The sequence below is a fragment of the Candida orthopsilosis genome (assembly GCF_000315875.1).
Source record: "Candida orthopsilosis Co 90-125, chromosome 4 draft sequence".
In the NCBI taxonomy this organism is placed as follows: Eukaryota; Fungi; Ascomycota; class Pichiomycetes; order Serinales; family Debaryomycetaceae; genus Lodderomyces; species Lodderomyces orthopsilosis.
In genome coordinates, this window is record NC_018297.1 from 1,238,321 (window position 1) to 1,266,145 (window position 27,825).

The 27,825-nt window shown below is 36.2% G+C and overlaps 10 protein-coding genes across 10 annotated transcripts; 6 read left to right on the top strand and 4 right to left on the bottom strand. All coding sequences in view use genetic code 12, as the record gives it.

Annotated features, from left to right (window-relative positions):
* Positions 1–3,423: 3,423 nt before the first annotated feature.
* On the top strand, positions 3,424–4,575 carry CORT_0D06140 (hypothetical protein; the record flags this gene model as incomplete). The annotated part of the gene is made up of 1 exon (XM_003869536.1): positions 3,424–4,575. One exon carries the CDS (start codon positions 3,424–3,426, stop codon positions 4,573–4,575), a length of 1,152 nt encoding a protein of 383 aa, XP_003869585.1.
* A 145-nt stretch (positions 4,576–4,720) lies between these two features.
* Positions 4,721–7,603, top strand: CORT_0D06150 (hypothetical protein; the record flags this gene model as incomplete). The annotated part of the gene is made up of 1 exon (XM_003869537.1): positions 4,721–7,603. The coding sequence occupies one exon, from the start codon at positions 4,721–4,723 to the stop codon at positions 7,601–7,603; it is 2,883 nt and encodes a 960-aa protein (XP_003869586.1).
* An 866-nt stretch (positions 7,604–8,469) lies between these two features.
* CORT_0D06160 (Hxk2 hexokinase II) lies at positions 8,470–9,927 on the bottom strand (the record flags this gene model as incomplete). The annotated part of the gene is made up of 1 exon (XM_003869538.1): positions 8,470–9,927. One exon carries the CDS (start codon positions 9,925–9,927, stop codon positions 8,470–8,472), a length of 1,458 nt encoding a protein of 485 aa, XP_003869587.1.
* Positions 9,928–10,990: 1,063 nt separating this feature from the next.
* On the bottom strand, positions 10,991–11,845 carry CORT_0D06170 (hypothetical protein; the record flags this gene model as incomplete). Its single annotated transcript, XM_003869539.1, has 1 exon — positions 10,991–11,845. The coding sequence occupies one exon, from the start codon at positions 11,843–11,845 to the stop codon at positions 10,991–10,993; it is 855 nt and encodes a 284-aa protein (XP_003869588.1).
* A 121-nt stretch (positions 11,846–11,966) lies between these two features.
* On the top strand, positions 11,967–12,953 carry CORT_0D06180 (Gpi2 protein; the record flags this gene model as incomplete). Its single annotated transcript, XM_003869540.1, has 1 exon — positions 11,967–12,953. The coding sequence occupies one exon, from the start codon at positions 11,967–11,969 to the stop codon at positions 12,951–12,953; it is 987 nt and encodes a 328-aa protein (XP_003869589.1).
* Positions 12,954–13,261: 308 nt separating this feature from the next.
* Positions 13,262–14,551, bottom strand: CORT_0D06190 (Isc1 phospholipase C; the record flags this gene model as incomplete). Its single annotated transcript, XM_003869541.1, has 1 exon — positions 13,262–14,551. The coding sequence occupies one exon, from the start codon at positions 14,549–14,551 to the stop codon at positions 13,262–13,264; it is 1,290 nt and encodes a 429-aa protein (XP_003869590.1).
* A 347-nt stretch (positions 14,552–14,898) lies between these two features.
* Positions 14,899–16,161, top strand: CORT_0D06200 (hypothetical protein; the record flags this gene model as incomplete). The annotated part of the gene is made up of 1 exon (XM_003869542.1): positions 14,899–16,161. One exon carries the CDS (start codon positions 14,899–14,901, stop codon positions 16,159–16,161), a length of 1,263 nt encoding a protein of 420 aa, XP_003869591.1.
* A 2,733-nt stretch (positions 16,162–18,894) lies between these two features.
* On the top strand, positions 18,895–19,620 carry CORT_0D06210 (hypothetical protein; the record flags this gene model as incomplete). Its single annotated transcript, XM_003869543.1, has 1 exon — positions 18,895–19,620. The coding sequence occupies one exon, from the start codon at positions 18,895–18,897 to the stop codon at positions 19,618–19,620; it is 726 nt and encodes a 241-aa protein (XP_003869592.1).
* Positions 19,621–19,841: 221 nt separating this feature from the next.
* On the bottom strand, positions 19,842–24,218 carry CORT_0D06220 (Bud5 protein; the record flags this gene model as incomplete). Its single annotated transcript, XM_003869544.1, has 1 exon — positions 19,842–24,218. The coding sequence occupies one exon, from the start codon at positions 24,216–24,218 to the stop codon at positions 19,842–19,844; it is 4,377 nt and encodes a 1,458-aa protein (XP_003869593.1).
* A 1,248-nt stretch (positions 24,219–25,466) lies between these two features.
* On the top strand, positions 25,467–27,143 carry CORT_0D06230 (Alg6 glucosyltransferase; the record flags this gene model as incomplete). The annotated part of the gene is made up of 1 exon (XM_003869545.1): positions 25,467–27,143. The coding sequence occupies one exon, from the start codon at positions 25,467–25,469 to the stop codon at positions 27,141–27,143; it is 1,677 nt and encodes a 558-aa protein (XP_003869594.1).
* Positions 27,144–27,825: the final 682 nt, after the last annotated feature.

Sequence of the window (27,825 nt, forward strand, 5' to 3'; positions counted from 1 at the left end):
CTTGCTTTTACACTGTACTTTTACCCCTTGTGCTTTCGTTTCATCTTTCCATTTCCAATTGGAAACTTGTGTTACAAACCTGCTTAGGTAATTACTATGTAACAATTTGGTAACAGAACTATTTTGTTTTACGCATTTTGTCCGACTGAGTTTAAATTTAGAATTACCAGACAGAGATGATATAAACGAACGTACAAGTTCTCTCTCTCTCTCTCTCTTGACTTATTCTTGGATTTTAGTCAGTTTGTAGAAGATCATCATCAAAAACTCAATACTTTAGCAGTAAGATAATGGTAAGATGATGGGGTTGAAATTGTAGGAGTCAACAATATTTCTAGAAACTAAGTAGAAGTAACTAGATGCTTAAAAACCCTACTTATTTAGTAAAGTACATAAAGAAGATTACCCATCTTTTTTTTAGCTTATTAACTGAAACTCAGACTCCGATAGAAGATCTCTCACTTTCTTTTTTGAGTTATTAAAGACTTTAATGCTTAAACTATTCTGATTATAATTAGTAATTAATTAGTAAAAAATATACACATAAAGAGCATATGTAACCATAAACCGGGGAAAGTAAAGGAGTACAACCTAGTTGGACGTGTAACAGTAAAGCCTTTTATACTGTTGCTAGAGTGAAAGGCGTATTCTAAAATTTCATACTCATGGTTTAATTATACTGTCATATGGAGAATAAAACCAACAACAGTCAATGAGTTCACACCACCAACATAAACTCTAAACTAAAAACGTTTAAAACAGAAAACGTACCATTCGAAGAAGTAACATTTTTCTGATATTTTAGGTAATGCATATGATTGTAACAAGAATAAACTTTTTAAATCTAAAATATTTCATTCTTTTGAACTGAGAAAATGCCCCACTTTTTTTTTTCACATCTCTTTGTGGGATTTTCAACTATTTTTACTTACCAAATGTCAATCACTGGATACCAACTTCATCAGATGTTCTCATGCTTCATGTTCTAGCTTTCATTGGTCTTTTTTGTTGGAAAATTTGTACTGAATTGATACTTTTACGTTTGAAGTTTGAAAAGTCTGGAGTTTTTTCAAAATTGTTTTTGTTCTTCACCAGTAAGAATATGAACCAAAAAAAAAAGAGGGTGAAATAGCCGACTCGTGTAGATTAGTGGGACTAGTGGGGTGGAAAGGGAGGATGGAGGCCAACTGATAACGGGGGCTTTTGCTCTTTTCGTAATTTTTCTTTTTCTTCCAAAAACAGGGTGTTGGAATAGATGCTACATATACAATGAAGTACAATCACAAAACAGGCTTAAAATTCACCTCACAATGTGATTTGTTTCTTCTTTGACGATGGGATGGCCCAATACATTTTTAACAGGTTGCAAAACTTACTATACTATACATTAGCTTTTCAATCCTGAAGCCTAAGCCCCTTAATTTCAACTTGACCTCAGCGTTTTGTCAGTTACGCCAAAAAGTACCTTTGAGGTTTAGTTTTCGTTGACACAAATCTGGGTGGGGATTGCACGAAGCATGAAAAGTTACCATTTCTGAATTGAATTAAATGAATTTATCGAAAGCGGAAGGAAAAGAAATACAGGGTGGAATCTTGAGATTTCTGTTTTTAACAAGTAATATACTTACCAGAAACATACTTGCAGCTATTTAACAACATTGCAAAGCTGCTAACGATAAGGCTCGTCATTGAAAATTACCACTTCCTTTTGATGAAAGGTTCACCCTTTATAATTTTTAGGAGTAAAAATGGACAGAAATATCACTGAATATGGTTGTCTAATTTTCGCAGACAATTTGCGCTCTACCAATCAAAAAAGCGCAAAACATTTTAAACAATGTAACATAAGAATTCCAACAAGCGAAGGGATGCTCTTTTATCCTTCCTTTGAGTTTCCAACAAATAGAGCTGTGGCCGATTGTATGATGGAGTAGGCTATCTCATACACCCTACTCATAATGCTCCATATTATTTCTATATGTTATCCCACAAAATTCGCGTGTCGTGTTATTTTACCAGAAATAGGAAAAAACAACAATCATTTTTTGTAACAACAAACACTACTTTTGTTATAATAGAAGATTAAAGAATATTCCACAGTACAGCAAAAGACAAAAATTGAACAACTATGCACGTACTTCGTAGTGATTGCAACCACGACTCTGCACACCCGAATCTACCAATTACCACCAACTGAAAGGTACAAGGTGGGTGGCACCATGATCCGGTTGAATTAGAGATACAATATAACTTACAGTTACAAAGTATTTGATAATTATGGTTATTAATTGTTCAATTGGTTAGGATATTCAACTGCAGATATGTATGTATTGAGAATTAAAATGTATAGTATATGTATCTTGTGTTATATATTAATCTAAGACACATATACAATAGATATATATTTATGTCAGTCAAGAGTAAACATCTTCAAAACGAAATCAGTCATTCACACTTATCAGACTATCGCAACTTCAAAAACATATTTACATTATCATCTAGAGGCTACTATTCAACTCGAATATATCAAACAAACAGTCTGTCCTAAACCGTTATCACTTCCAAACACAGTATTGTGCTAATTGATCCTTTTTTATTTTTTATTTTGGAGTTTTTTGCGTGTTCTGCGTCTTTCCAAAACATTCTTTATCTTATTGTTTGGTCTACACGTTACAAAAACCCGTACACACCATTCCATCACTTACTCCCCTCTTTTTTTGATCCAGAACCCCAAATTCACCAAGCCACAGACCAAATAACATCACACAAGGGCCCCTACAAGAGGAGAAAAAAATTCTACGTCAAAAATCCGCCATCAAAATCTGGTTACATCACTGATTATTGTTCAGGCTACTTCCAAGTCGTATATGTCCGGTCTGCTTCTCCTCGAGATCATTCATTGACAGCCACTCACACTTTGTACACTAGAGAAGGAGTCAACAAGGAACCGTTTCCTACAAATAATACGAACAAGAGAAGGAACATTTCGCCACACTTTCCACAAACAACCTATCAACACATCTACGGAAAGCCACATTCACGATGGTGAGAGAAACATACTTATACGACACACTATCAGTAACATCTAATGCAACCGTTGAAGAGATTTCACGAGCATACAAAAAACTAGCATTAAAGTATCACCCTGATAAGACAAATCACGATCCACAATTGACAGAAAAATTTAAAGAAATGACAAGAGCTTACGAAGTACTCAAAGATTCCAAACAACGATCTGTTTACGATAGATTTGGGGAAGAGGGATTAGACCTGGTTGTCGCCACCGATAACTCACCACAATACAATGAAACTCTGTCACCACAACAATTTCACCATTTTTACACAGCATCATCTACATCAAGAAACAACGGTGGCAGCAGCAGTAGCAGCAGGCGCAACTTTCAACATCCATTTGCCAATGACATGTTCTCCCAAGTGTTTGAAGACATCAACTCTATGTTTTCCAACTCGAATTCATTTTTTGCATCTCACACATCCACTGCGTCACCATTTGATAACATGCGTCGTGGTTCTGGCTTCCAACAACAACTGCAACAACAACCGATGAGGAAAGTTGTGAAGCCATATGGAGAACCACTACAAAATCAACTAATCAGAGGTGACGATATACACCACAAGTGTGAAGTAACGTTACACGATTTAATGTATGGGAAAGTAATCAAACTATCACTTCCTAAAGTTACAAAGTGTCTACATTGTGATGGATGTGGAGGATTAAATGTCAAGACATGTAAAACATGCCTTGGTCTGGGAAGAGTTATGGTTATTCAATATAATCAATTTGCTCAATATAAGCAAACTAGTTCTTGTGCATCTTGCCAAGGTGCTGGTATTTACATGAAACCAGAGGATAGATGCATTTACTGCAATGGAGGTTTTATGGAGGAAACTAAAATACTTCAAGTTTACGTTCCACCAGGTGCCAAGTCGGGTGACGTGATTATCATAAGGGGAGAATCTGATGAAGGTAGAAACATTATTCCAGGGGATTTGATTATCGAACTTCGGCAAACACCTCATCCTTATTTGGTACGCAAAAATAATGACTTGTTTATGAATTATGAATTGGATTTGAAGACTGCATTATTAGGAGGAGAAGTAATGGTGCCCAATTTCCTACGCATGGGGCAATTTCTCAAAATATATATAAATTGTCATGGTCATCAATCTATCAACAGTGAGAAAATACAAGAGGGAGAAATTGTGGGTACTATAAAAACCAATGAGCCAAAAGTAATACATGGATTGGGAATGCCAATAAATACTGAGTTATTATCCAATAACGGCAAAATTGTTCAACCTAATGATAAACAAGATCCAAACTTTGTTCAAAACATGATGCTCAGTGATGAAAGTTTCCCTCGTGGTAATTTGTACATTAATTTTCACATTCAATTGCCTTCGGCTGACGAATTTTCTGAGCAAAGCCTTATTGATTTACAAAATATATTACCTAATAGATCCACTTATATTCCTTCTCCATCTGATTCAGTTGTTGAAGGTCATTTATCAAATGTTTCTCCAGCTACAAAAAAGAGAAAAATAATGGATTAAGTAGTGTATGTACAAAAGCAAGATTGGTTTGGTGCAACATAGTGTAGAGATTTCTGTATTCAGTGTATATCGCGCGTATCAAAAATGTTTGATACAAGAAAAAGATGTTGCTTACCAGTAACTATTCTCAACGTCGCCACGTCCAATGCCTCCGTCTACTCAACAACCCATCCTAGATCAGTCAATAATCAAAGATCTATCCAACCACATTTACGAAAAACGAAAAGCAACAGCTTTCCAAATTGAGTCAATAACCAAATCAGCATTGAGCCGTAATGATAGTCAAACAATATATCGAATCGTTCATGAATTGACCACAATGACCATGACAAGTGGGTCTAATTCAGCCAAAATGGGAGCAATTACTGCATTGGGAAGTGTTTCAGTAGCTGTTGGATCATTTGCAATTGCTTATTTTCTTGACGATATAATTCGACCTATATTTGCCACGTTTCGCGATACTGATGCTCGAGTACGATACTATGCATGTGAATCGTTATACAATGTTGCCAAAATTGCAAGAGGTGAGATTTTGTTATACATTAATGAGATTTTTGATGTGTTGTGTATATTAGTGAGTGATGCTGAAAGTAGTGTCAAGAATGCAGCTGATATCTTGGATAGATTGGTCAAAGATATCATTAGTGCCAAAGCAACTAGCTATGTGAGTATATTACAACAACAAAATGATTCACAAAACTTGCAAGGACAACAAGATCAGGGGGAATTGGCGTACGAAGATTTGTTGAGGTCTCAAGGAAGTGATGAAATCGTTCAACTGAGCAACCCTCAAGATCCAACAAAGGCATTCCTGTTGCCAAAATTTATGCCAACTTTATTAGAGAGAATGTATACTGTTGATCCATTTACAAAAAAGTTCCTACTCAGTTGGCTTGAGTTATTTGATGATATACCTAATTTAGAATTGATTAGTTTCTTGCCTAGTTTTTTGAAACCGTTGGTGAGGTTTATTTTGAATAATGCCCCAAGTGATATCAAATTGGAGACTCAGAACTTATTGAATGTGTTTTTGAATGAAATTAAGGGAATTTCGAGGGTCAAGATTGAATATAAACGCAAGTTGAGAGAACAAGAGGAAAGGGAAGGGAAAGAGAAACAGGAGCAGCAAGAAAGGGAAGCGGAGAAAGAGAAAGAGAAGGAGAAGGAGAAGGAAAAGGACAAGGACAAGGACAAGGACAAGGACAAGGACAAGGGTAAGGAGGGGGAGGATGAAGTAAAGAAAATGTTGAATGAGTTGGGAAAGACGAAAAATGGGGGCAAGAATAAAGGGGAAAGTGTCGAGGGGAAAATGGCAGAGCCAAATAAAGCGGAAAAGGAGCAGAAGGATGCGGAAGTGAGTCAAGATGATACAGCAAGTATTAAGTCTTATGATACAACAATTATTCACAAGAAAAAGGGAAGCTCCTCGATTCAAGATTCCACAGAACTAAATCTGGATCTTCCCGAGTTGAGGGATGAAGACCAAGAACTGGATGAAGTTACATTTGGTCAGGATATCTATATTGATTATCTGAAAATCATTTCCATCTTGGTTTCCTTTTTACGTGAATTTGAAAAACAGGAGACTGTAGCCAAAAACGATTTACTTATTGATTCAAGGGAAACTTATTGTGATGTACAATTTATCACTTTGAAGTGGCTACAAGCTTTGGTTGATGTATCACCACAAGATGTACTTAATGCTATGCCTGAATGTGTTTCAGTCATATTGAAAAACATCACCGTGACTGATCAAACTCAAGATCTTGAATTGCAGAACCAACTAATTAATGTTAGCTTCAGCTTGCAGGCATTTTTAAGCAAAGTATACGAAAATGTGTCCTCATTTGAGTTATTTGGAGTCAATGTGGAAAGTTTGGTCAATTTTAATTCAACTCAATTACCGCAAACACTATCAGCGATTATAAATGAGTATTTGAAGCCATTTTCTTCATCGGCGATAACAACAAATGTGGCGATAAACACCACTATTGATAGCGAGTTATCGCGAATCACTTCGTTAGAATGGCTTATTTTCATCTATGAGCATAACCCTGATGATTTTTTGAAATTCTTCCAATCAACAGAGAAGTTTGAGTTGACAAATTTACTCAAGTACGATTCAAGTAATGAAGTTATTCTCAAAGTTTTGCAATTGTTGGCAAAAATCTCAGAATCAAATCCCGAGTTTTTCAAAGATTTCATCATCAAGTTACTCAAATTGATTCAATTGGAGGGATATGAGAAATCAATCAAGGTTGAATTCATCATTAGGAAGTTGTGTCTCTGTTTGGATTCGGAGATTATATTCACTACGTTGTCTGAAGTATTACAACAACACTACCATCAACAACCACCACAGAAAGCGAATCAAAAGACACAACCAGATCAAAACAACCGTCAAATTCGTCATAGTAGTGACAAACATGCCAAACATGATTTAGAAGTACAAGACCAATCTAATTTGGAATTTGCCAATGTATTAGTTGTCACTTTGAACAATATTCTCCTCACATCAAGTGAATTGTCACCCTTCAGAAAAAAATTGAAAAACTTGGATTTGTCATCACTGAAGGATTGGTCACTATTTGCTACATTATTCAAAAGTTGGTGTTTCAATCCTCCTAGTGCCATTGCTCTTTGCTTACTAACATCAAATTATGAATTGTCATATCTCATAATCAAAAATTTGTCCGAATTGGAAGTCACATCTCAACTACTAACCCAATTGGATGTACTTATTCAGCTTTTGGAACTGCCGATTTTCATCAAATTGAGATTGCAATTACTTGAGCCAGAGAATTATCCATTTTTGTACAAGACCCTATATGGAATATTGATGATTTTACCACAATCAAGTACATTTATGACATTGAGGAATCGATTGACTGTTTGTGGGGTACAAGGGGTTTCAAGTGGTGGCGGTGCTAGTGCTAGTGGAAGTTCTGAAACCAAAGGTGAATTGTCATTGCGCAAAAAGAGGATCAATGAATTGTTGGAAAGGTTTAGAGAGATCAATAAGATTTAGTACAAGTGTAAGCTGTAAACAGTTAGCGAGTAAAGCTTTCATCAAAACTGTCTGTACAAGCATATAGGTTACAATGCTCACTTTAGAGAACAGAACTTTTGTTAGGAATCAGATCGAGTAAAGAGATGTATAAGTTCTACAACTTTTTTTTCATTTCAAAACAAATTAGCAGTACCCATCTTTGATTGATCGAAGTTGTGATCGTTACGGTGCAAATTTCTAAAGCCCCTTAATATCACATCTTTAACTTCAATTAGAATAAGCAGCTCAGTCACCCAATCAATACACCTCAAAGTCTGGCAGTAAATTCACCCTTCTCCAAATATAGTTACAAATACCATGGATATTTCATCTAATCATGATCCTATTCTGTTTGTAAAGACCAGAAGGGATAATTCTGAAATAAATCTAACATATCCTTAAACAATGGACATTCAAGGGCCAATCCTTGCTATATAAGGTCAAATAATAGGCACCAAATCTAGGCAGAAAATAAACTTTTGGGAAAATGGAGTGAGTGTGGGATTTGCAGCACTATTTATACTTTTTCAATAACATAGAGGCTGGGATTTTTGGTAACACAGTTTCCCTTAGTGAACCAAATAAGCATGACTCTCTGAACAAGAAGAGAAGTGTGAACTGCATACCCTGTCATTACAAGGAAGGTTGAAAGGGGGTAGAGATCAACCTCTGGAAAACAATTCAGAGTTGCAATTAAATAAAACTTCAATCTCATCAATCTTATAACAATGTTTAAGTCTAATAAAACGTCAAGTCATTTTCCAAGCTATTATTTACAGATATGTAGATTCTCTTTAGAAACGATGCAATGCAAAATTCATTACAGATGTACGGCCTAATCATCTTTAATTCTTTCTAACACCAACGGATTTACCTTCTTTCAATCTGTTTTCAGTCAATGCAGCAATGATGGCTGCACCAACACCACTGCCATCTTCAGCTGGAACAATAACAATTGGATCCTCTTTCAAATCATCTGGCCATTGAAAAATATCTCTTAAACTCTTTGCAGCTCTGGTTTTGAATTCAGGATATTTCTGATAAACTGATCCATCAGCAGCACAATGAGCAGTCTTGTAACCTCTTTTCTTGCAGATTGCTGCAATACCACAAACTGATAATCTTGCCGATCTTTCTCCTATCAATTCAGCAATACGACGAATCACTTTACGTTCAGCAACAGTGGTTTGAATACCCAATTGAGCTTGGAATAATTCGGCAACATCTTCCAAATTTTCAAATGGATCTTCTTCTATCTTGGCTGGGAATGATGTGTCTAAAATGTATGGTTCGTTCAATTTATCCAAACTTTGTCCTTTAAAGATAAGGTGTCTTTCTTCAGTCAAGTCCAACAATACTAATCTCAAAAGTTCACCAAGATAATATCCTGAGTTCATCTTTTCAAATGATTGTTGGCCTGGTCTTGGGGATTCTTTATCAACTCTAACATCATATTTAGTTCTTGGAAGAACCACCAACTCATTATCAAAAGATCCATATTCACAATTGATAGCCATTGGTGAATCCGGGTCCACATCATCAGCAGTTTTACCTTCCAATTTTGGAATATCTTTGACAACATCGTAGTAAGCACCATTGACACCAGTTCCAAAAATCAATCCCAATTTGGCTTCTGGATCAGTATATCTTGATGCAACCAAAGTTCCCACAGTATCATTGATAATAGCCACTACTTTGATTGGAACACCAACTTTCTTTATAGCATCTTGCAACATTGGAGCAACATCTTTACCCTCAACTCCTTCAATTGCCCAACCTTTGGTCCATCTTTGCAATACGGCCTCAGTGATACTGTTTTGACTTGCAGGGTAACTAAATGTGAAACCCAAAGGTAATGGTTCTTTACAACCTTCTGGATAAAGGTCGTCAACAAATTTTTTCAAACAATCAGCAATAAATGACCAAAGTTCTTCACTCTTGGCAGTTCTCATATGTTCTGGTAAGGGAAATTTTGATTGAGTGGTATCGAAATCTCTATTTCCACCCAATTTAACCAAAACAACTCTCAAGTTTGTTCCACCTAAATCAATGGCAATGTAATCACCTGTTTCTTCACCAGTGGGGTAATCCATAACCCAACCAGGAATCATAGGGATATTACCACCTTTCTTGGATAATCCTTTATCTAATTCAGTAATGAAATGATCAACAATTTTTCTCAATGTTTCACCACTAACTGAAAATTCTTGTTCCAAGTCTTTCACCACCTTTAATAATTCTGGTGGAACATCTGTGAATGTACCTTTTCTATGTTGAGGAGGTTTGGGGCCTAAGTGAACCATTATTAATATAGAGTTACAAACGATTGCTAAAATTCGAGGAAAAGTAATACACCAACAGTGGGATTAATCTCTTTGCTTGTTAAATGAGTATGTAAAGTGAGGGCTTGATATCGAATTAAAGATCAGTATTTGAGACTGAGCTTTTACGCAATTGAATGGAAGTTGGAGTATTTATATGGATGAAAAATTGTAGTTGATAATTTTTTTCAATCTCAACAACAAAACACAAATCGGAACAACTCAAGTCCGAATTGTGCAAAAGTACACACACATACATTATATCTACAGATCATCTGATCACTTATCATTGTAGATCTATATTATGTATACGGGCTTAATTTGAAACCATGTAACATGTTTTTTGTTGATACATGACCAAATACTTTAACTTGTTGCACACCTGAAGCTTATAACGGGTAACCTACTTCCAATGCATATTATGCTGTTGTAGAATTCATTGTATTCTCGGAAAAACATCATTCTCAAATCCTCCAACACTTTACACCTACAAAAGAAAAAAGAAACTAAAAAGCGGATTTGTGTGATGTGTAAATTCTCGGATTAATTTTACTTTTTACATATTTAGTCAATTACTAGAAAGACTATTATAAACTGTTGCATATAAATATATATACTTTTCCAGATAAATAGGGGTGATCTTAATAGTAAACCTCACTTAATTGAGTAATAAATATACTGTGCCCCACCGGGGAAAGAACTTCTTGATGTTAATAACTACTAGAACAATACATGTTTTTCTATCATCTCATGAAGTGGGCCTCATACGTGACTGCTTCAGTAACTATATGTGCATTCGTGTATTATGCAGGTAAGATTCCATACGAAAAGTGTTCCAGCACTTTCATCCAATGAATTCCCCATGGGAAAACAAAATAATGGAAACTGGAATACACAAACACGGCAACATTGTTTCTCCACTATAATCGCGTATCTTGGCTTTTTTTTGCACATCATATCGGAGTACATTCGTCCTGTTTTTCAAAATCTCACCAGTCTTATCCGACAGCAAGGACTTGTCCAATTGTCTTGTTCATTCACCCCATTACGTTGTATCTTTGTTACCACTACACTCCTTCATTGCATCCCCTAATCCACGCAAGTCCTGTTTCACTTGTTGAACATACCTATTGATTTCATCAAACACCTCCTTGTTGTATATTGTTTGACTCTGAAAGTCGGTCTCATCTTCAGAGTCGTATTCTTCGTCATTGGCTGCAAAAAACTTGTCAACCTTTTCCTGCTCTTCTGTAGTCAACATCAACTCTTTACTTGATTCAATACTTCCTTCCCCGGTATCTCTTTGTTCATTTTCGTTCACATGTGAGTCTTGTGCCGAGCTTTCACTCTTTGACGACTTTGTAGCTTCGTCATGAGAGCCTTCTGCTTTGCTTGCTATTTCGGCAGTCTTTAACTGGTATAACTGTTGCTTTTGTACCTCGTTGGTGTTTGTATCCTCAATTTGTAGGGCTGACATGGTTTGTAGTAGGTGGTCCTGCAGTTCTTTCAACTTGGCCAATTGCTGGATGTATTTTTCGTTAAATAAGGTATCTCTTACTTTGGAGTCCTCTGCCATTCGTTTGACATCGTCCAAAACATCAATTTGGGTCCATAGTTTGTCCAGATAAGTGACACTCGGTTTGGCACTGGGGATTTGATCAATACTTTGAAGACTTTGGTTGTCAATGTTCGCAATATATGCATCTGAAGTGGTATTGGTATTGGTTCTGGATAGTCTATATGCACTAGCAGCTCCTGATCGGGAATTGGTCTTTGATATGTTGTTATTTGGAAGAAAGTACTGGGGCGATATGTTTGATGAAAATGACGTTGAGTATGAGTGTTGCGACTTCGGCACGGTCAAATTATTGGACTTGGTGGGTTTGATGTTGGCATTCATCTTCGCATACTATGCTCCATACGGATGGGGTTTATCAAGTTAAAAATACGAAGTGTTTTTTGTTTCTTGTTTGGCGCACCACTCTTCAATTTTGCCAAAAGTCAATAATCCTAGTCAATGCATGAGCGACCTAGCAATAGGAAGTGGCGCTAGCCCTATAATTGATATCAATGAGACTCTTGTATTAGATTCATTCGATGGTTCGGAGCCAATATGCGCCTCATCTATTCAAAATCATTCGACAACCCGTCCGACCAAAGCTCCATGGAAGAAATTGCTATACTTGAAACAACCGTACCCAGACAACTACACCGATGTTTCGTTTTTATCACAATTGAAAAGAAACACCACTGTGGCTAAATACTCGTATTTTCAGTTGGTCGATGACTTCATTTTGATTGTGTTTTATATATCATGTATTTTGCTTGTGGACTTGATGTTCATTGGAATTTATGCCAAAGGTTGGGATCCTGTTATACCAACAGCTTTTAGCACAACCATGTGTGTGTTCATATATGGTCTTTTGCGTTACCATTACCTGCTCTCTTCAATTTCGAGATCCAACTTAAATCTTAAATCATTCGTTTTGATATCGTTCATGATCTTAATTGTTTCCCCTATACTCAAATCCTTAACAAAATCTACTTCATCTGATTCCATCTGGGCTATTTCGCTGATTTTATGCATCGTCAACTCGGTATTTTATGAATACTCCTCCACAAAAGTATACAAACCTACTATATCCACCAATATTTCAGTCAGTAATGCTATTGTATTGGCATCACGACTAAATTCAACGTCACAGGTGTTTGTGTTTATGCTATTTGCTGTCCAAGCTAACATATTACTACCATTATATGATGCAACTCTACGTCAAAACAGGAAGCTCAAATACCTACATTATGTTTCGGCTTTTTCAACTTTTATCTTGGTGGATTACTGGATTTACAAACTCGTCAACTACAAATTCCTACTTTATTGGCTTTTGTCGGTTTTTGTTGCCATGTTCTTGATGCCAGCGTATTTCTTATCCTTGCAGAGATACAAGAACGAATTACAAGGACCATGGGATATCGCAAAGCCAAAACTCAATAGAGAAGCCTATTAGAAGATTCCCCAAACATAACGTCAATATTTAAACATTATATATATAAAAAAAAAAAAAAAAAAAAAAAAAAAAAAAAAAAAAAAAAAAAAAAAAAAAAAAAAAAAAAAAAAAAAAAAAAAAAAAAAAAAAAAAAAAAAAAAAAAAAAAAAAAAAAAAAAAAAAAAAAAAAAAAAAAAAAAAAAAAAAAAAAAAAAAAAAAAAAAAAAAAAAAAAAAAAAAAAAAAAAAAAAAAAAAAAAAAAAAAAAAAAAAAAAAAAAATATATATATATATATATATATATATATATATATATATCCATAAAACAAGCTAACTCTTATGCAGGAAATCTCTCATATAAACAAATGCATCTTCAACTTCCATTTGCACCTCTTGAAGTGCTCTCAGTTCGGACCTTACCCCCAAAGACCAAATCAACCCATTCAACAAACCCGTTATCAGAACAATGGTGGTTGCAAATAGAAACAAGACTGATATCCAACCGGCAACGTTTGAAACAAATACAATCGCAACATGCATTCCAATCACTACTAGAATGGACAATATAAAATGAAGTTTTCTCCACCTGGCTTGAAATGGTATTGTGTACTTTCTGTAGTGATTTATTTCAGCAAGAAGCTCCTTATAAACGGCTTCCCTTTCAGCGGATAAATGATCCCCAACTTTGCTATCCAACCCTCTTGACTCTACTTTAAACTCTGCAAAGTATGCAAAGTGGTCTGAAAATGAACATCTTAACGGCGGGGGCAATGTTTCAGTAAACATTACTTTTGCATCCACTGGAACAATAAGGTTAGCATCTATTAGTGCATAATCCAATCGGCAAGCATCGGTCATGGGCCTTTCCTTTCTCCAAGTATTCAATCGCGAGTTGCACGTTACCCCTGCAACCGATATCTGTTCCTCTGGAGTCAATTTACCCAACTGTTGAGTGAGCACAACTATTTCCTCATGCAATACATTCCACGAATCACTCAATCCCCCTTCAATTGTAAATATCTTATAAGGTAGTGACTCTGGTTTGGAGTTTAAATCACCTACTTGAATCACAGCATACCCTGCTTTTTTCAACATTCTCACTATTTTGGCAAAATCCCACGCTTGACACGCTCTATGGGTTGAGTAGCTTGCATCACCATGGCCATAAGGTGCATGCATATGACTGTTTAGTAAAGCTATTGGCAAGCTTTCAGATCTATGCGATTGAAACATAGTGACAGCAATGCTTTTCCCAACATACCAATCACCCCTGAAAAATGCTGATGGACGCCCATTGATGGGAAAGCGATATAGGAAGGTTTCTGTAATGGGAATTTTCGATAAGACACATAACCCAGGACCACTAATTATACCGGCCTTGAAGAATCGTCTGAAAGGATATCTTTCCCTGCACACTTGATCCAAGTACTGCCAATCTTCCTCGCACCAAACTTCTTGCAAAGCAACAATGTCATAATCGTCGCTTGCATCTTCTGGGTTAGCTAACTTGTTGGCAATTGCCCGCAATCTTTGCTTTCTGTGTTTCGAAACTAATTTTAGGCCCCATGTGTTGAACGTAAGTAGTCGGATGGACTCTCTCTTGCCACTGTCGGTGACCATTCCACCAGGTCTTAAGATTGGGTGCGTGAGAGGTGGCGAAGAATGAATAGTTGTGAGTTGGAGTTAATCTTCATTGTTGTTGCGTCACAGAAATTTGTCAGCATGGTATAATTTGCGACACGACACTGAAGAGTTCTTCTTAGGAGAATGAGCCAGAAATGAAGTTTTACGTACAGGTGAAAAGATATCCTCCTCTAGAATTCAATGTTATGTCTTTCCGTGAAAGATAACCTTTCATCATAATCAGTAGTCAGTGAAATTGGTGCATAGTGATGTGCTGCTTGAAGATTGTCTTGCAGAAAATCACGTTGCGCGAAACTATTTTCAACATACTTAATTAATCATCAATGACATCAGCTGCACCTGAAAATATACCAGTTCCTCCAAAGGAAGTTAAAGACATTATCGAAAAGTCTGTCCTGTATATCCAAAAGAACGGTAAATCTTTTGAAGAAAGATTATTGAAGAACAATAGGAACAGTCAATTCAACTTTTTAAAACCAGATGATGAGTTCCACCAATACTACGTATGGGCTCTACAGTCATACTCGAGCTCACTTGTAGATGATATAAAGGAAACAAAGACAGATAACACGAGTATTGGTGATATCGCCATACCGAAGCCAAGAGATTTGGAGTTTTTGATTGACAATTTCCCTAGTATATGTGAACGAGACTTACAGATCATCAAGACAACGGCTTTGTACATCTCTGTAAACGGGGAGGAAAAGATTAAAGGGCTTTTTAAACATGAAGAGGATTTGGGACGTCATGCACAATTTGACTTTCTTAAGCCACAACACTCGTTGCATACCTTATTTCAAACGTACGTCTCCCAGTATAAATCTGTGAGGCAAGCGTTTTCAGACCAATTCAACCCTGTAAGGAAAGATTTGTCAAATACTTTGGATGATGTGGGGAACACCAGTCTTGCAATTTTGACAAAGGCATATGACAGGGCACAATATAGAAAGCAGAACAAAGTACAAAGAAAAAGACAGGATGAACAACTACTACAAAAAAGGATTCATTTTGCGCTGATTGAATGGCAAGACTTTACGATTGTTGAGTTGGTGAAATTTGATGAAATCGACATGGTTAAAGAATTGAGTACTCCGTTGAATAGGGATGATCTATTAAAACGATCTCTTACGGCAAAAAGTCAAGATATAAAACTACCTAAATCAAAACCAGTTGTCCAAGTAATAGAAGATAAAACCTCAGATGTTGCAAATTCTCCAACTCCCGATGCTGTAGAGCCGCCCGAAAGTGACAATATTAGTCCTGCACCTTTCAAGGGAATGAAGATTAGGGCAGCTGGAACAACAAGATTGAAACAGAGGTCAACTGGAAATGCATCGAAAAAGTCGAGTTCACAATCGAGCTCCATGGAGAAGATAAAATGCCCAGTTACAGGTAAATTGATCCCAGCTGCCGAGTTTGATGATCATTTGAGAAATATTTTGCGAGATCCATCTTACAAGCAACAGCAAGAAAACTATTTGCGCAAAAACTTCAGCTACGAATCCAATATAACAACGGACCAGGCTTTTGATAATATTAAGAGGTTAATGAGGAAGAGGCATACAGAAGAACATGATGGTCGATAAATTAGATTCGAGACGGGAGGGGTTTGGAACTTCTAACTATTTGTTTTAACTGATTGTTTAGAACCTTATTGAGAAATACCGAGCTCAAAACCTATAAATACATTTCCAACGTTAAATAATTTAATTTAGTATATATGCTCTAGTGATTCAACTTTTTTGTGGTCATTAACATTTCGAAAATTCAACCCTTGTCTGAGCTTCAAAGAGTATGCAAAACTTTCAACGGTCGGGATGTGGGTTCGTGACCCACGCAAAAGGTGCGTATGGTATAATTTAGTAAAATGTACAAGTTAAAAGTGTCTTGTGTATTCTATAATCTCTATGTAGTGGGATTCTATTCTCTATGCAAAATATTCTTGAGGCAGCCTGTCTTTAAAGTTCGTGGAGGTACCATTTGGAAATTTCAGTTGAACAATTGACCACGGAATTAAGCAGCATCAATTTAAGCACTAAACACCTTCTAGTCCTTTCTTTGAACTAATTACATCAATTCCAAACAAGTATTACCTTAACTGGCATCGGGTTTAGCAAATGATGCCTTCAATGGTGTTTAGCAAAAACACCATTTATCATCCATGCACCAACATCGAACAATAACTAAATGGCAGGACCTATAAGATTCACTTTATTAGGCTCCAAAACGCCAACTCTTGGTATAGCACCCAACACAATCTACATTCCTTTGATCTTTCAATTTGAACACTGATCTGCCAGGTAGCATACCTGGGGTTTCTGCTTCTCGAGCAATTGTGAATCGAGGTGAATACAATATTATTTGCTGTGGGTATCTTCTCTTGGTAATCATCGATCATTGCCTCAACTCATAATTGTAGTATTTTAGGTATTTGTGGTATTTGTGGTAACTGTCTCCTAACCTGCGATATACTAATTGGAGAAGTGTGACCCAAAAGATCTGTCTCGGTACCCTTAAGGGGGATAAAGGGATAATCGAAATTTGCAACAAACAACAACCCCCTTTTAAGTGAAACCTGCAAAGTGTCAATAAATATGCGAACGCTTTCCCAAGTCACCATTTAGTTGTCATTCGGAAGCAAGCATCCTCAAAACTGGCATTAACATCGATGTCGAACCCACACCCTTTAAAAAACACTCCAATCAAGTGTTTATGGACCAGCTGGCATCTTTACCGATTGGTAGATTTTAGCAACGCATCAATTGTTGAACACACATAGCAAAATATCAAGATCGATTCTCCGTTATATGGTATGTTCTCAATTGAACCATTGTAACTCCTGTCCGTGTTAATTTCCTGTAATTCACAGCGGTGTAGCTAATAATGGTACAAGAGAAAGATTCGTGGTTTCTCTCAAGCAATGATAGCGAAACATCATACTAATATGAAAACCACGGCAAAGCGGATTGTAGGCACTTCGCCATGACATTTGAGCCTAAGTAGTTAAGTAGCAGGTTAAACAAGTCACATTCTTCCTTTGACTCACTCTTGGCCCCTATAAATCTTTCAATATAACAAGGGTGTGTCTTGTGTAAGTTTCAATCAGCTCAATCTGTGGTGTAGATAATTGAAGTACAATTGTATATGTAGTATTGTGCTTGTGTGTACTCTATCTATATAGGTTGATTTATCTCTGTTAGGACAATATGTTGTTAGCTACTGTTTAAATTGTCACTGCCAGGTTGATTGACTTTTATAGTAATTTCTGTGACACTTCAAATTTATGTCTCTATAAATTGTGTCTGATATTTCTAGTTACGACACTTGAAAAATGTCTGAAGAAAGTGCGGAGATACTACCATACCAGACAAAATAGTTACATATGGGTATTGCAAAAGGAGTCAAAATTGAGATATTGTGGTAAAAGCGCAAAATTTGTTTTAGGAAACTCCTCATTCTTTTTTTTTTCACATTTTCGAAGAATCAAATCCTTGAGAATCGGATTAACTTTGATTACCAATTTTGTATGAAAGGATCCCTCAACGTAACAAAAACAAATGTTTTTATAAAAGAATAAAATTGATAACTCAATTATCCGCGAGTAATCGATAAAAACGTCGTTTATTGAGGGAAAGTTACTCTTAATTCCGATACTTTGGTGCATTACGCTAACGAAGTGTTGCAAATTGAGGGGCAGTGCTGTATTCCAAATGGAAGATATAAAGTGTTTGCATCCACAAAATTCCAAAGTGGATATCTTAGGGACTTTGGAACAAACTTCCGAAAAGGATATATATCTGGTACTTCGGGAGAACCGTTTATGTAAAGCGGATATACTTGAAGCACCGTTTTTGGTTGGTTGCGAATAATGGCTGAAGACTATGAAATGTTTATACCGAAGGAAATCAAAATATAAAGTGGGTTTATTTACGCGTTTATAAAAGACTGAGCTTTCACCTAATTACCATATATTGTCATACACTGATGGTAGCTATGAGTGAAATTAATTTAGTCTACCAGGCTGAATACGTAGTAAGCAATTATCACCTTGTAAGAAAAGATGGATTTGACTCATGACAATTTTGTGCGCGTCTATATTCATGCGCAGGTGTGCATGCGTAAACAAAATTTTGAAAATCAAAACAAAACCTCACAAGGAAACCATATTACACTCCATCACAGACACTAATTACTACTATACGATATATATAAAGGTAACACGGATATACCGATTAAAGCCATTAACCACAAACAGAAAGTAATCTACTACGGAGTAAAACGACAATAACATTTCCATAAATCCTCTCATCACAGTAACCATGAATGATAATCGAATCCAACTAGCACGCGAGGGAATCCAAAACAAGCTCAATGAATACGACGCTTTGAAAGTAGAAATGGCCAAATTCTTGGTAATTGTGGACAAAACACTTTCAGAGAAACAAGCCAAGTTTTCCCAGGAAGCACATATTCACCGGCAGCAAACGATTGAACAGAAAAGTACCAACGAAGAATTACGAAGACAACTTGATGCATTATCGCCAAAAGAATCCTCTGTGCAACAAAAAGCAAATGCAGTGATGAAAAAGCTCAAAGAAAATGAGGCGGTGGTTTACAAAGATTGCCAGGAAACGATCGAACTTCGTGAAAAAAGAAGCCAGATAAATGCCCAAATTGAAAAATTAAATGAAGAAAAAGAAAGGGTGCAGGTAGAACTCGAATCCTCATTTGATGCATACGATCAACGAATGCAATCGCATCTTAATCTGGCCTTGGTCTATGGTTTATTTTCTGGAATGAGAATTGAACCAGTAAATGATGACCAAATCAAATTAAGTTTTTTCAATCTTGATCCCAATAATCTTGAACGTAATTTTTCTGTTGTTATGAATCTTGGTGGCGAAGATTATCAAATTGAAGAAACAAGTCCTCAATTACCACGAGATTTTTTGGAAAATGCACAGAAGGAATTGAATCAACACAGGCGATTATCTCGATTTTTACAACAGGTTTGGAGTCAGTTTGACTCACTTGTTTCTCAGTGAATAGCAGAGGAGGGTGTGAAGGGGTTGATTCAGGTATTTGAGTGAAAATGTGCATGCAGACAGAAACGATGCTGTTGGCTTTGGAGAAAGAATGCAAGTTGCGCTTGTCCACTAAGCTGGTGTTTTTTGTTAGGAGAAGTGTCTTCAGTAAGTAACCAATAGATCCTACACTCAGAATCTGCATTATGTTCATATCTTTACGTATTTGTATTTATACTATTTTATTTTTTCAATACATCGCAACTCAATTTCCACCCACGATCATCATCAACCTTGTGCAAGATATTCACTTTCCAAAGTTCCAACAAAATTAATTCTTGTAACGATGGCAATTCTTGAACCCTATATTCTGCCAGACTCCCCGTTTGGTTCTCAAGGCTATATGGATTTTGTAAAGATTGTAAATCGGCTATAATTTTAACAATCTTGGAATACTTTTGAAAATTAATCACTTTACTTGATAAGAAATTTTGTGATGGGATATACTTTGGTATTCCTTCAGTTGTTGTTGTTATATCGGAAATGAACAAATTGATGTATGGTACTATAGGTAATGACTCTCCTGATGATAACAAATTACGAATCTTGTTTCTATAAGTTGAATAATTTTTCTCCATACTTATAATCGAGGACAAATATTGATACAAGTCGACGTATTTCTGCAGTAATGTTGTCCATAAATCATCAATCCTTGTAATTAAATGACTTTGTAAAGCAGTAGTGATCGCTGCTAAACCATTAAAGTTTCGCAAGTATAGTGACGAGATTGCAACCTTGAGCCAAACTTTTAGAGTATTGACTCTTTCTTTCATTGATGAATTCGGTTGTAAAATTGATTCCAAAACGTAATTTGATAAACAGTTAGTAAACAAGAGGGATAATCTAACGTTTGGCGATAGTCTCAAATGAGCTCTTTTGTTGGTGAAGTTTTGATTCAACAATTCGTCCGGTTTGATTGAACAGAAAATGTTTGATTCAATCAATGTCAATTGTTTGGCAACTTCCAACGCATTGAAATCTAACAAGTTGGGCCTGTAATTCGATAATACCCAATTTTGTTCACAAACAATAGCGAAATGGGACAACAAATTAGACAAGTTCAATGGTTTGTACGAGGACAAGTACTTGGCTGAACACCAACTATCCTTCAAGATTGATCTATATGTCATGATGATTTTCTCAATCGTGGCAGTTTGTGTTAACGTGAGCAAGGAGTTGGACGGGGTGGCTCCTGAGGGTAATGGCAAAGATTGCCTATTAGATGCATTGGAGCTAACTCTTGACAAATCATAGTCGCCATCACTCAAGGATTGGAAATCCAATTGACCCAGGGTGGAATTCAACACAATGTTTCTTTCAACCAACTGTTTAGTTGGTTTGGTACGTCTTGCTCTATTTTCAATCAAAGGGTTTGTTGATAACTTAGCACCAATCTCAATCAATTCAAGTGCATCAAGTGGCAAGATGGGGCTCACACCTTCATTGAAGAAATTGATCATGGTGGTTAAGAGACTATAATCGGAATCTTGATTCCAATAACTTTCCATCCATAGTTGAAACATCTTAACAATCAATTTTCTTCGATTTTTCAACCTTAATGCCAAGTTAATATCTTCAACTTGTCCGCGATTAGCTTCAAATCTAGCAACCAACTCCTCAATCAAGTCCATACCATTGGCGAAATTTCTGAAGCAGATGAAAAAAGTGGAGACGTAGAAATATTCAGGTGGTGATTGTTCATTTGTAAGCGTGTAAACCAATCCTTTAAAGGATCCACCAAGAAAAAATCCATTTTTATCAGTTAATAACTCATTCTTGAGGTTCTCGTCGTTGTTGCTTGTTAAATCGCCCCCGCCCGATGTAGATGTGAATGGTTCGAATTCAGCTGCTGAGGCTGTAAATGGTGAGTCTTCAAAGTGTTGCAACAAGCTCTGTCCACTTTCGGTGATTCCCAATTCACCACTTTTACCTGATCTAACCATGGAATAACGATTAGCTTTATAAGGTTTACTAGCTGCCAGGTTGGTTTCAACTGGTTTACCTTTGGTTGCTTTAATACCCTTCATGCATCGTCTGACAAAGTCTTGAGGTTCAATTCTCATTTTCAAATAATCAGGATAAGATCTTTCCGAATTCAATTTGAAATCACCAGTTATATCAAGCAATTTTCTCACCGAAGCAACCGTATGTCCAACGGCTTTAATCATCTTGGCTGCAATTTGAAGTAGATCTCCACCTTCTTGTGTATAAAAGTAATCTCTATTTCCATCGAAATTTTTCACACCACTGACATCGCCTTCGTTTATAGTCTTAACGACTAAGCTCTTCACTCCTGTAACCAAATCGCTAACCAATGATAACAACCCATCTAATGAATTATCCAAATCGTCGGGTTTTTGCAAGCTGAAATCAGACCCAGTCTTGGATATAAACAAGAGCTCTCGAAGTAATAATATGATTTGATGAGCCAAAGTTTCTAAAATTTCACATCCAACTTGATTGTGTTCAATTAAATCCATTCTTCCAATTATCAATCCCAAATACGAATACAATATGCCATTGATTTCGGTAATTCTTTGCTTAGCCAATGGTGGGTCTTCCAAGAGGGGATAATTGTTCAAATCGTCGTGTAATTTCCGTTCATTAGCTCGTTTCACAATTTGTTTGCTTTCAATTGACCATACTTCTAAAAATTCAGTAGCTTTTCTTGTCACTTGATAAACCATCAATGTTAAAATTTCAATCTTGCTGAAATTTGATGTACCTTTGAACTCATTAGCTTTGACCATTAAGTTGTACCAATCAGCTAGTAATGATTTACGTGCTTTACGGACAACTTGTCTCTTTGTTACAATTTCATTGGATCTTGACAAACAGTCCGTTTGTTGAAGGAGGACACGAACACCATCACGGATAGAGTTCACAACACGAATGGAGAAAGTGTAGCGACCTTTTCTATTTCGGTGACTCAATGGATTCATCAAGAATTTCCCACATGCATGAAACAATGGCTTAATGTAGTGACTATTTGGTAATGCCTCATTTTCTTCCTCCTGTTCTTCAACCTCTTCATCTTCAAGTTTGTCTTCATCTTCGTCCTCTTCCGATGAATCACGTTCAGCAACTGCGGTTGTAAAATAGTTCATTGGTATCCACCCTCTTTCTAATGATTCAATAAGAGTCACTTCACCCCATCCAGATTCATCAATTGTATGTACAAATGCCAAGTCATCCTTAGCAAATGATAAACATATGGAGGAGTCCGACTCTGATTGTAAAGTTGATGAATCAAATGCGTGTAATGCCCGAATAAACAATGAAGATAAATCTTCTTCCTCTTCCAAAAGATCAACAGATTTACTTTTAGGATTCAAATCATTCGTTGAAGGAACTTCTTTATTCAGATCATATATGATATTGAGACCACCTTGTTCAGACAAATTGGCGTTGGATTTGTTGTATAATTTGAATTTTTCCTTTGTTGGTGTTTCAATTAAATCTCTTCGAACAGGCACTTCCTCGTCGCCACCGACCAATGATCCTCTTAGATTATAGCTTGATGAATTATTATTCCAAGCAATATTTGTCGAAGAAGTGGAGGACTTGTCATCAAAATCGTCATGGTTGATTGAGTTTTGACTCCGCGTACTTGATGCCCTACTACTCACTGAACTTAGTTCCGAATGTTGGTCATTTTTTAAAACTGAGCTTGCCGCATCGTCAGTATCATAGTGCGATTTATTGTGGTGAAACAATTCCGGTTTAGTGTGAATGTCCTGACTTGTCCTTTCTGTAATCTTCGTGTAGTAAGTACTGGTTCTATCAGAAATATTATTCGTCGTTTGATTCTGGCCCTGGCTTTGACTCTGACTCTGACGCTTATGATTATTATTTGCCCTTTCAATGTTTTGTTGAAAATTGCTCATAAATTGTGACGAATTCTCTGATGCAGTGGCGTTTTGTAATTTCATTGAAAGTCTCTTGAACTTTTTAGATAATTTTCTTTGAGGGAGTGATGCTGTCGTCTGTTCAATTCCAGTTTGAACAAATCCATCAGGTGATACAATTGGAGTTTTATCGGTATTAGTAGCGGCATTTGTAAGTACAGGTGTAGCATCGGTGTCCAATGGGTCCAACAATTGTGTTGCTGAATTATTTGAGCTTTCATTAGTTGAGGGAGTCAAACTAGATCTGCTACCAGTAGCATTAGTTTGTGATATGTTTTCTGCATTTAATCGTGTGTTTGCTGTCATAAAGGTTTGAATAGTCTGGGTTGATCTATCAGCTATGAGACCATTTCGATCCTCATCATTGTTCACTCCATCATGTGAAACAGTCTCATCGTCACTTTGACCATCTGACTCATCTGAGGTAGCACTTACCTCTTCAATTTCGTCAACACTGTTCTCTTGAGTATGTTGTGGTGGCTGTTCTTGTTGTTGCTCTGCTTCGTCTTCGTCTTCGTCTTCGTCTTCGTCTTCTTCCATTATAGCATTAGACTCTGGTACAAATTCCGTTTGAATTGGGGAATAAACACTTGATGCTACACTAGCATGTTTTATACCTTGAGAATAGTTGTAAGGACTTGACTGTTCCATGATACTTGCACTGTAACTCCTTGTGTATCTTCTGTGTTTATACCTTGAGTGTCGTGTGTGTATGTGTGTATGTGTGTGTTGTATTAGTGGTTGTAAGATTCCAACTAAAAGAAAAAAAAAAAAGAAAAAATTTTAAGATAACGCGATTTCTATTGAATATGAAAATACAAAATAGGAAATGAAAACCATTATAAAGAGATGTTACAGATTAGTATGTATATAAATGTAACTTTGACTGACTATGTTTTAGTAAGTAAGTAACAGCAGCCAATATAGGAATTGTGGATCTACATTGAAATAGTATAGAATGTTTGCCTGTATGTTTATAAACTGATTATCTACTGTAGTACGGCTTATATATTAGCTACTGTGTTTTATTGTGTATTCTGTGTATGCGTGTTGTTTCTATTTCTGTTGCAGAAATGTCGTGTACTTTGTGTTACTCAAAATCTTGTTGAATACATTTGCATTACGTCAAACATAAGATTAGCATATAACAAACAACTAAAATGTATAGACACACCCTTGATACGATATACATATGCAATGCTCTCAGTAGCTAAAACACTCAATCAAATGCATATCTTATACTGTAACTATTGTACAATACAAAAGATTATATAATGTTATTATGAAGAAGGGAAAAGAAGGGAAAAGAAGGAGACGCGTCTCCAGAATAAAAACAAAGACGAAAATCAAAAACATAGTCATGTGATCAATTCTTTAGTTTATCTCACCGGTAAATGTTGTTCTCTGTCTATTATTCATCTTCGATAGAGTTTGGCGATCTCATTCTGATTACAACACAGTGGTGTACTAGTAAGTACACTTGCACACTTTTTTTTTTCAAGGACAGTTGGCAATCTCATATTCATGTTTACTTTTCTACTTCTATGGGGTGTGTCAAGCTAATGGGATTCGTATAATTGTATAATTATATACTTGTATAGTTAGAGTGATAACTTTGACGGAAGTGTTCTACAGTGGGTTGTGTGGGGGGAGGGGGAGGAAGGTAGGAGGGGAAGATCAATCGATTGTACGCAAGATTCTTTACACAATTATTGTAGTTGTAACAACTCGAGAGTTTACCAGAACCAATTTTCGATGCGAAAGAAATTTTTGTTGAGTTTTACTGAGAAGGAAAAAAATAAAGAAACAGAGAGACTCAGTGAAAACACATAATACAACATTATATTTCACCAGCCCACACAACATACAACATACAACATACACCCCACTCTACTCCATATGGCCAAAACTAAGAAGAAATTAGGCAAACAAGAGAATAAGCCTACTCAATCTACTAATGTCGAACCCAGGCCACTTAAATCTAAGTCAACTGCACCGACTACTCATGCGAAAAGTATATTCACCAACTCACCAGTCTATGACTTATTGCATTATTTTGAAAAAGCACCCGACCAATGGGCAGCAAGATACATCCTCATCTTAAGTTCGATTATACTACGAACTGCAGTGGGTCTAGGTGGTCACTCAGGCTACAAAACCCCACCAATGCATGGTGACTTTGAAGCACAACGACATTGGATGGAACTAACAATCAACTTACCAACTTCTCGTTGGTATTTTTTTGATCTTCAATATTGGGGATTGGACTATCCACCACTAACTGCTTATCATAGCTGGATATTGGGTAAAATTGGCTCAACTATCAATTTCAATTGGTTTGCATTGAATTCTTCACATGGATTGGAAACTGATGATTTAAGGTTTTTTATGAGAGTTACTAGTATTATTAGTGAATTGATTTGTTATATTCCCGGAATCTTATTATTAGCCAATATATTTGGCAAAAAGTTTAATCTAAGTCGAATGGATCAAATAATATTTGCCTTGATTATTTTAACTCAACCACATTTAGTGTTAATTGATCATGGACATTTTCAATATAATTCTGTCATGTTGGGTTGCTTTATTTATGCAATTATCGAATTGGTGCAAAACCACTTGGTGATGGCTAGTATATGGTTTGTTAGTTGTATCAATTTCAAACAAATGGGATTATACTATTCAGTATTTATCTTTTTCTACATATTGAGTCAATTGGAAAACTTTAAAGATTTGGTATCGGTGGGATTGTCGGTCATTGTCACTCAATTCATTTACTTACTTCCCTTTGCCTCCAATTGGAAAACAACTTTACCACAAATTGTTCATCGTATATTCCCATTCAATAGGGGTCTATTCGAAGACAAAGTTGCTAATTTCTGGTGTACAACCAATGTGTTGGTCAAATATCGAGATTTAGTTTCGTCATCACAACTTTCCCAATTGGCATTAGCAGCTACATTATTATCGATTATTCCAATTAATGTCTACATTTTCTACAAATTGAAAAGTACATCATCAGCCAATAACAGAAGCTACAATGACAGCTACAATGACAGCAACAATAACAACAACAACAACAACGACAGCGACAGCGACAAAAGACGTATATCGGCAATGTTGTATGGATTTGCCTACAATGCTTTATCATTTTATTTATTTTCTTATCAAGTTCATGAAAAGTCGATTCTACTTCCCTTGTGTCCAATTTTACTACTTCTTTTAATTAATCCTCACGATATCACCGTCATACAATGGATCAATAATGTGGCAACTTTCAGTTTATATCCATTACTTAAAAAGGATGATTTGATATTACAATATTTTGTAACATCCATACTAATCAATTGGTTAATTGGGTTCAAGCATGTTATTCCTTCATTTAAATCTTTCAATTTGAACAATTTGGTGATTTGGATAACTTATATTGCGATGATTGTTTATCATTTTGTTGATTTCACCTTTGATCCACCAGCAAAGTATCCTGACTTGTGGGTAATTTTGAATATTGCCATTTCGTTTGCTGCTTTTGGGTATACCTGGCTATGGTTAATATATAAAATAGTCAAATTGTAAGTGATAAATCAAAATAGTGTCACACTCATTAGCAATTGGGCTCTACTTTGAAATTGGAGATTGTGACTCATGGTTGGACTTCATGAGAAAATATGCAGAGAACTCTGCATTGAGTTTAAGCTCCAAGTTTATACATTGGTTATTTCATTGGACGAGTAAATCTGCACTGGTGGTACCTGACGAGGTAAGAGTACTTTGGCGAAGCGATAAATATCGAAATAGCGTCACGGAATCTTATAGTCTTGTATAATGGGACTTTTGTGGGGTGTGATTTCACTGAAGATGAGATTATCAGCAAGCTTTTATCCAAACTTGAAGGTGCGGTGGAGTCAAAATTTGACGATTTCAAAAGTGAAGAGTTGGACTAGATAGCACTAACCCATTTTCCAAAAGAACCTTTAAATAACGGAAGCAGTGATATAATGGAGAAATCTTGGTAGTTCAAGGAAATAATCCTAGCAAGAAATTGCCAGATATGTCTGTATATGGCATTGAAATCAGTAGATCCACCTGAGTATCCACCTTGGAAACTCAATTAAACGAATTCCTCACCCTTACAAGAAAATACTCCGAGGTCTTGTCCAGTGGTAAACGAATCACATCAACAGAACAAGAATTATTACGAATAACGGGAAGATTATTCTTATTAAGAGGGAAACTAAATCTTTATTCGGAACTTATC